We start from the raw sequence: 9,216 nt of genomic DNA on the forward strand, positions 1-9,216 counted from the left end.
ATCAGGTAAGATTTCTTAGAGTGTAGAATTTATGAGCAAAGTCAGAACGGTATTATTTGACTAGGAGATCGGAGAGGCATCACGTAATTCCAGAATGAGGTAACAGGCACACTCTGGGTCAACAGTGGGATTAGTCAAAACTGTATCGAGGACTGCAATGTACCTGGGGAGACATGAGTGAACTGAAATGAGCCCCAGCTTCACTATGCACAGTTGGGGACTTTCATCTGGGTTAGTGATTCTGGTTCAGACTTTGCAACAACATCGACTGGGGAGTGATTTAAGAACAGGGATAACAGGTGACCAGCTCTAGAAATTCTGAATCGTTAAATTCAAGGCCCTGGATTTTAAAGTCCCCCCCAGGAGATGCTGAAAACAGTAGATTTGGAAATGAGTGCCCTCCTGGAGGTATCCCACGAAACTGGTTGGAGAAGATGCCCTGGTAATAGCACTTCAGATGCTGTGGCTCCTATGACTCCAGGATCAGCAGGATTCTCTAAAACCTTTCAGATGGTAAACCCTGAGCTTGAATAATAAACGTGGACAAACTGCAGGAGAATAAAAAGAAAATGTAGGGAACAGATGTTTTTCTCCTAATCAAATATGTATATCAAAGCAGAGAAATATCAGACTGAAATTCAAGGAAATTCCAAGAAATCTCAGAAAAGAAGCAGAAGCTTTAGTCTACACGCACTACAATGATTAAAATCCAAGAGAAATTAAACTCCCCTCAAAATATATCCCTTTTGGGGTCTGTTTTTCAATTAGGGACAGAATTAATATGCTAAGAAAATATCTGACCAATGCCATCAAATCATATCCTTTTTAGTCATATACTAAAAGAAGACACACACACACACGCACACACACACACAGTGGAATACTATGCAGCCACAAAGAAGAATGAAATGCTGCCATTTGCAACATTGTGGATCAACCTTGGATGTATTATGCTAAGTGAAATAAGTCAACAGGAAAAAAAATGGTATGATTTCACTCATATGTGGACGTTACAAAAGCAAAACAAATGAACATTCACAATTAAATAAAGACAAACTCACAGAGAACAGACTCATGAGGGATCTAGGAAGGGAAGAGAGTTGAGAGCGGGTGAAACGGGTAACAGGGGTTGCCTGCGTGGTGATAGACGGTAACTAGACTTGCCGGTGATGATCACTTTGTAGTGGATACTGATGTCAGATTATGATGCTGTACACCTGAAACTTACATAATAAAATAAGTCTTAAAAAAAAAGAAGAATCCACACAAAGTTACTTCCCTCACATTCTGCCTTCAGCGACCACTAGTAACGACCAAAACTTTTAAATTAGACTTCTGGTTTAGTGAAGAGAAATCCTTTTCATATGTGGAATACGAACAGATCCAGAAAGAAATCCTATCTTGTAAGATGGTAGGTACAGCTGTTATTTCCCCTGTGTGTAGAAGTTGAGATCGAAAAGAGTCACAGCCATCAATCCAGTCAGATATATTTTTCTTCCCCTTACAGATGAAATCCAGAGATTAAAAAAGGAATTTGCTTCAGGCAGAGTTGGGAAAAACCCCAGAACATCAGACTCAGTCTGGTGGTGTTTGTTCAATACCATGTTGCTGCTCAAGGGGCAGGAAATAAAGGCACAGGAATCAAACTTCTGTGTTCCTCCTGGGACTCTGTATGTTGTGTGTGTGTGTGTGTGTGTGTGTGTGTGTGTATGTGTGTGTAAGGCAGATGGAGGAAGAAGGTGCCCACAACAAAAGTCTTCCAACTATTTATCCACTTTTTTTAAAAGCACTGCTGCACCTTATTGGGACAGGATTTTTATTTCCAAAATTCTATAAGGTAGTTTTGTCAATACATGACTGAACCAAATCCACTATCAATGTGTGGATACATTAAACCAAGACACATTTGTGTGTCTGTAATGATCACTGAGAATATCCAGAAACTTTGTTTGAAGAAGAGTTATTCAAAGGGAGAGAGAGCTTAGTAGCCATTAATCTATAATATTTGTTGAATGATATTCTAATATGTCGGAGAGGGCAATGGCACCCCACTCCGGTACTCTTGCCTGGAAAATCCCATGGACGGAGGAGCCTGGTAGGCTGCAGTCCATGGGGTCGCTAGGAGTCGGACATGACTGAGCGACTTCACTTTCACTTTTCACTTTCATGCATTGGAGAAGGAAATGGCAACCCACTCCAGTGTTCTTGCCTGGAGAATCCCAGAGACGGGGGAGCCTGGTGGGCTGCCGTCTATGGGGTCGCACAGAGTCAGACACGACTGAAGTGACTTAGCGTAGCATAGCATAACATTCTAATATGTGTTAGGATTCTTAGACACATTCTAAGATTCAAACATAGACACAATTTCTTATAAATTTAATTAGGAATTAGTCTGTGGTCCCCTCAATCTGGTCTCCAACACTTTTTTTCTAAAGTCTGTTTCATCTTCAGCTTCCACATACTTACTCATTTATCGTTGAGTTGTGAAAAGTCATGTAGGGCTTTTCACCTGAGTAGACCAACTGTGAGACAAGTCTGGAAAAAAAAAAAATCACTATAGACTCCATGTGTTCGGTTGTCAGGCTACGCATTACTTTTGGAAATGTTCACTGTATCTTTCATGAGGCCCCATACATAGTTACCCATCCATGGTCAGGCAGTAAGTCTTACTCTTCTACTGAAAGTCCTTCATGATTCCTTCTCCTTTTGGAGTAAAATTAATACTCAGGCTTGCATTTAAGGCCCAACTGCCTCTCAAACGATTGCTTGAAATGCTTATGCCCCCTAACCAGGAACTGCCCAGAAATTCTCATACAATTTACCATCTTCCCACTTCCTTGCCTTTGCAAATGCTATACCTAAACTCCAGAATGACATTTTTCCCCTCCACCCTCCTAACTTCTACTTTGAAACTTCTCTATGGAATCTTCTGGGATCTCCTCAGGTTGGGATAGGTTTTCTTCAGTGTTTTTGCTACTCTCCAGACACACATACACACACACACACACACACACGCACACACATGCACACAGACACGGGTGCTCCCATCGCTTCCTGTTGAAACTGCTATCATGTATCTCACTGTATTCATCGTAAAATGCTTTCTGGCTCTCTGACAAGGAGACTAGAGATGCTTTCTGACCATGGTGATCCCCACACTGGTGCTTACTACATTTTTGTTGCACAAATGGAGAAGGTAGAAACCCTGATTCCACTCTAGAGCTCCCTGAGTGTGGGAAAGGGAGTCAACTGAGTTACAAGCCCTTCTGGGGAACCCTCATGTGGGGTTCAGAGGGGCAGATTTAGGCATTCTGAAAGCCGACATGATTCCTAGACCACAGCTTAATCATCTGTTTGTTAGGAAGACTCTCCAAGGGAACAGCAGTCACATTCTCCGACTGCCTTCGGACAATGGGGAAAAAAATACCAGGCAGGCACATATCCTTTCTCAGTAAACTTCATCTGTTGGAGACTCCTGTAGATAAAAACCCTCCTTTGCTGTGGGCCGGGACTGGGTGGCTGAGGAGGTCTACACTGAGTGAGTAAAACCATGAAGCCCTAGTTTCTGATTTCCCCCAACAAGCTAATCTAGACCCAGAACTTTGACTGTCAACTCAGAAAAGAACATAGATGTGACCTTATGTTCTGAGATGCTAACCAGGTGTTACTGTAACTGTAGATTTGAAAGGCTACATCTGAGAAATCTTTAACAATTAAAATGATTGAGAAGCATTCCTCATGGAGTTCAAGTGCCAAATAAATAGACAAACAGGCACAGGTTAGACTTCTCAGAGGCCTTGCTTCTTTCCTATCTTTCTTACTATTAATAACATATAAGTACTTGCCACTTCAAAGGATGAAAGAGAATTTTAGCTCCTCGTGGAGAAGCAGTCTAACCTAGTGGTTAGGAAGGAAGGCTTGCTGGATTTGCTTCCTACCCTCACTCACTGTGTCACTGATCAATTTACTGGACTTCTGATGCTTCACTTTCATGACTACACATACATAGACACACGCATGCACAAACATACTTTTATACCACAGTATAGTTGTTATTATTATGATCTAATGATACCAAAGTATTAAGGAACAATTTCATCTTGCAGCTTTGATTTCTTCAGTTACAATGAGCTATCTTGAGATATAGTTGGTCATTCCTGCTCCATAGAAGGATTTCTGAACTGAACTAATCCCACCTGTTCTAGTGATGGATCCCTTCACATCATATGAAGTAATAAAAAATACCGTGAAGTTAAAAATCATCCTTGTGCACTGATGCCAACTTCTGTTCTCCATGAAGGAAGACAGCAAGTTTGAATTATAATCCACAGGAAGAGGAATTATTCTCTACACCATCATAGATCATGATCATATCCAACTGCTTTTTAATTTGCACCCCCCCCATGTTATGGTCTTGCAATCAGAAAATAATGGCAATATCCTGTGAGATAACTGAGTTCGTGTATGCTTATGTGAAAAGTGGTGAGATACGCATGCCCTCTATTGAAAACAACAGAAGCAGAGAATATTGTTACGAGTACAGTATGTGTAATAAATGCAACCTTTGAACACCTGTTCAGCATCTGAGATGTGTTTAAACCCCTTGAGTAGAAAATAAGTTGAATACTTTCACTGGGACCATGAAATAGGATACCTTCTCTGGAGGAGTTAAGTTACTAAATTTTTTTTTCTCAAGCAGTTCATCAGTGTCTTTGGGGGATCCTGGATGAACAGAGAAAATGTGTCACTGACAGGCCCTATCAGAGATAGGAGACTTCTTCATTTCCAGAGCTTTCACTTTGATAATCTCCAAATACCATCACTAACCAAGCCCCCCACTGGTCAAAACTGTTTCTTTTTTGTTCTTATTTTGGTTTCATGGATATCTTTGCAAACCAGACAGAAATGATAAATACTCCTCCAGGAAAAATGCGCACACATGCGTGCACAGAATTCTGCATATTGATTTGTGGTTTTTATGGATGTTGTCATGTAAAAAAATTCCTTTTTCATGGAATGATTTATTTTATCTGTAGTAAACAAATCAATTAATATTTTAAAAGACTTAACTACTTAATTTCTTTTTATAAAATGTGCTATTTAAAAACCTGGCATATAACTTTCCCAAAAGATATCAGATTTTTCACTTTTGTTTTACCATGATCAGCAGTTTCAAAAACATTTTAAGGTGTTTTTTTGAAACACTTAGTTCCTAGAGAATTTTTTAATTTCTTTCTGCTAGGAAAGCACAGCAGGCATTGCTATATGCCTTCTTAGAAATATTTTATTATAATTCTATGAGGAAATAAGCAAAGAGAATGTAGTGTTATTCCCATATTGGTTTGTAATAAATAAACATTGATAAGCCACAAAATCTTGATCATAATTTGGACTCTGACCCTCAAATATATTGCTTTGGGAGAAATAAATGAATACAACTCTATAGCCACAGAGGAAAATTTTCAAAAATATGGAGAGAACAGCCTTTTACAACTTACCTCCTATGGTACATAAACAACAATATTGATGAGCCAATCTATGTCTGTATTTTATAGTTTAAAGTTGGGACAGAGAAACTTCCTATATACTTGAGGCAAGAATTCTCTTTGAATAAATGTGGCAAGCAATATAAAAGCACCTCTTATTCTTAGAGTAAAATCCTTAGAAAAGTTCATAAAACTTTATAATAAAAATCACCATCTTATTTTTCCTTTGAGATCAATCACCAACACCAAAAGCAGCTAAGTTTATATTAATTTATTAAGGTTGCATATCATTTGTCATGAATAATAAATTATAGAAACCATAGCATCTTTATAAACTATTAAGTGTCTCATATTCACTTCCTAATGCTTACTGCAGTAACTGTAAGAAATTAAGATTATGTTTTAGCATCAGTCAGAAGATTAAAAAAAACTATAAAATTTGTTCACAGTACTTCGGAATTATAAAGGACCCCATTATTTTAACTTTTGGGTAACCAGTTTGAAATGCACTAAAAACTCCTTACAGACCAGAAGGTGGCGTACGGTTTCACCGAGATGCTGAACATACTGCAGTTCCTTGAATTTGTTCTTAGATCATACAGTGCACTTTTTAAGGCATTGTCACAAATGCAAATAAATAATCAATTACTGATCTTTAAAAAGAAAAAAAAAAACCTACTAATAGACAACATTGAATCTTGGCAACACTTGGAACATTCAAATAAAAAACTCAGTAAACGATTGCAGCATGGAATTCTCTCTCTTAATCCCCCTCTCCATCCTCCCTCCTCCCTGCTCAGTTTGTTTAAGGAAAAAAAAAAGTTCAGGTTGAATTTCAGTCCTAGGGCCTGACCAGGAGACCCTGGCTGCCAGTCTTTCTCAGCCATCTGTCATCTTCTCATTATGTCCATTCAGACTCTCCTCCTGACATCAGTGCCAGTCTTTCTCCTGCAGGGAGAGTTTTCCGATCCTTGCCGAAAGCACTTCTCCACTGGAACAGCACAGGCATGAAATTGGTTGGAGTCCTTGTCACCAGTTCATTCTGTTCCTCTCCTGCCCCGAGTCCCGGAGTCCTGACAGAAGAGAAACGTACGAGGCAACAGCAAGATGCTGTGCATGTCAGGGTCTTACAGACTCACTTGGTCTTTAAATGTCCATTCTTGGATAATGTCCTTATCCATCCTCTGGTCCTCAGTGAACTTTAATGGAATATTTCCGCAGTTTCAGAAACTGGAAAAGCTTGTCTTTCGTTCTCTTCTTCAGAGCCATCAGGGCGCGTGTCTTCTCCTCTAGGTCTTGATCTATGGCAAAAATGATCTTTGCTCGCTCCTCTGCTTTCTTGTCCCCGGAGTTTTTGAAGAGCCTCTGTAATGCTTCTTGGTCTATGTTTTCGAAGATGTTGCCCACAGCTTTCTTACGTGAGGCTGTGTCGAAGTGGTAGCCGTGGATGGACGGGCTGACTCGCAGCGAGGTGGACATGCTGAAGGCCGGGTGGCTTGGCTTGGCTTTCATGGATGGGGGATTCTTCGGGAATTCAGCTCCCAGGCTCTCCAGAGAGTCTGTAGCAAAATCATTCCGGGACTGCTATTTAAAGTGTGAACAAAAGCTCCAGGCTCAGATTACACTGGTGACATCAGAGTGATCTCAAGGAAGCATAATCACAGACCAGTTTAACAGTTGAGTTGCCAATGTCCTTCCTGTTCTTGTACTCAGGGTTACTGAAAGCTGTGTTCAACAACGGAGCAGAAATGAGGAGGGGGGTTCTTTTTAACGCATCTGTGGCAATAGGATTACAGGTTTGGGCTCCTCTGTAGGAAAAAAAAAAAAAAAAGAGCTTAAACCAGAACAGCGCAAAGCGAAGAAACACACATGGTGAAATCTTTTAGCTTCTGAAAATCTTCCCAAACAACCAAAACAAAAGGTTCTGCAAGCCACCGAAAAGTTTTAATTCCCAGAGAAGTTATAAAAGTATAATCCAAACATTTGCCAACCCACATCAGCGCCCTCTGGACTTCCCTAGGCAGGGCAACCCCGGAGCTATTGAGAGAAAGCTTAACAATCAAAGACGTTGATTTGGAGCCTGACGGTGGACTGGGGCTCAGACACTACAGAATGCTAACATGACACAGCCTGAGTCAGTGACCAGAGACTGCGTCTAAGAGCTAATCTGCAATTACTGGATAAAGCTGTAATTTAATAAACATAATGACAATAGGCAATTTCTCCTTAGGCTTGTGTACATATCAACAGCAAGGTCAAAAAAGCCAGGAGGAAGAGTTAAAAGGCGCTTTATGTACACAGCACTCAAAAGGGATGAATCGACTTTTTTCATATTTATTTTGGCATCAGTCAGACACAGTCAAAGCAATACATTCTTTGCAAGTTTTTAAATCTGTGCTTTCCACATTCCACCACATTCAGCCAGCCACTGTCCCCAGTGACGTATAGAACACTTACAGTCTGCCCAGAGTTCAGTGTCAGCTTCAAAGTGCCCCAGAGACTCTTCTTCAGGGACCTTCTGCCAGGTCCTAGCATTCTCAAATACAGAGCTGGCCTTCATTTTCATCCCATCTAGTCACCTAGAAAAATGCACATGGACTTCCCTGGTGTTCTTGCGGTTAAGACTCTGCACTCCCAATGCAGTGGGTACATGTTCAATCCCTGGGTGGGGAGCTAAGATCCTGCAAGCCACATAGTACAACTTTTAAAAAAAATTCACAAAGGGAAAGAGTGTGGAGAAGATACCTTCCTATAAAACTGAATTAGGGGCACTTTTCGTGTACCCACTCATTCACTCATTTATTTAAACAATGTATATTCAAGGTTGACTTTCAGCTGGGCCTCCCCCATGGCTCCGTGGTGAAGAATCCACCTGCAATGCAGGAACGACAGGAACTGCAAGTTCAATCCCCACGTCGGGAAGATCCCCCTGGAGGAGGGCGTGGTACCCACTCCAGTATTCTTGCCTGGAGAATTCCATAGACAGAGGAACCTGGCAGGTTACAGTCCATACGGTTGTAAAGAGTCGGACACGACCGAAGCAACTTAGCGCACGTGACTTCTAGCTAGAACCTTTCTAGACTTTGGAAATATAACAGGGAATCACACTAGATCAAGTAAAAAACAAAACTTCCCTAACTTACCTTCATGGAGTTTGCATTCTTCTGGGGAACAGACAATAGGAAAGTGTGCATTTATAGTCTAGATGACATCAGAAGGTAATGCATGAAGCAGGTTGTACAGGAGAGGTGGGGGAGGGTTGGAATTTGGTTAGGAAGTTCAGGGAAAGCGTCTCAGTGTGACCTTGTGCAAAAACCTGAGGGAGTAGGCTGTGCAGACACCTGGAGGAAGGGTGTTATAGGCAGAGGAACAGCAAGTGGCGAGGCCTGAAGATAAGAGCAGGAGTGGAATGAAGAAAGACAGCCAGGAGGTCAGTGTGGCTGGGGCAGAACTAACAGAGAAGAGTGAGAAGGTGACTTGAGGTGAGAAGGCAGGGGGAGGAGGGTGGGGCAGGCAGAGTACACCCCCGCAGTCTTTCTCACGAAATTTCCTTTTTACTTTGTAAAACATCGGTGGTGGTGGTTGAGTCGCTAAGTCATGTCTGACTCTTTGCTGCCCCATGGACTGTAGCCCACTAGGCTCCTGTGTCCATAGAATTCTCCAGGTAAGAATACTGGAGTCAGTCACCGTTTCCTTCTCCAGGGGATCTTCCCCACCCAGGGATTGAACC

The 9,216-nt window shown here is 41.3% G+C and overlaps 1 protein-coding gene across 1 annotated transcript; it reads right to left on the reverse strand.

Annotated features, from left to right (window-relative positions):
- Positions 1-2,950: 2,950 nt before the first annotated feature.
- TCIM (transcriptional and immune response regulator) lies at positions 2,951-7,283 on the reverse strand. Its single transcript, XM_055567021.1, has one exon. It carries the CDS (start codon positions 6,996-6,998, stop codon positions 6,678-6,680), a length of 321 nt encoding a protein of 106 aa, XP_055422996.1. The 5' UTR covers positions 6,999-7,283; the 3' UTR covers positions 2,951-6,677.
- Between the last annotated feature and the right edge of the window lie 1,933 nt (positions 7,284-9,216).

The sequence above is a fragment of the Bubalus kerabau genome, chromosome 2, assembly GCF_029407905.1.
Source record: "Bubalus kerabau isolate K-KA32 ecotype Philippines breed swamp buffalo chromosome 2, PCC_UOA_SB_1v2, whole genome shotgun sequence".
Taxonomy (NCBI): Eukaryota; Metazoa; Chordata; class Mammalia; order Artiodactyla; family Bovidae; genus Bubalus; species Bubalus kerabau.

Bases quoted from the DNA above. Each gene is read 5' to 3' on its own strand.
- TCIM (XM_055567021.1), bottom strand. From the start codon at position 6,998: ATGAAAGCCAAGCCAAGCCACCCGGCCTTCAGCATGTCCACCTCGCTG.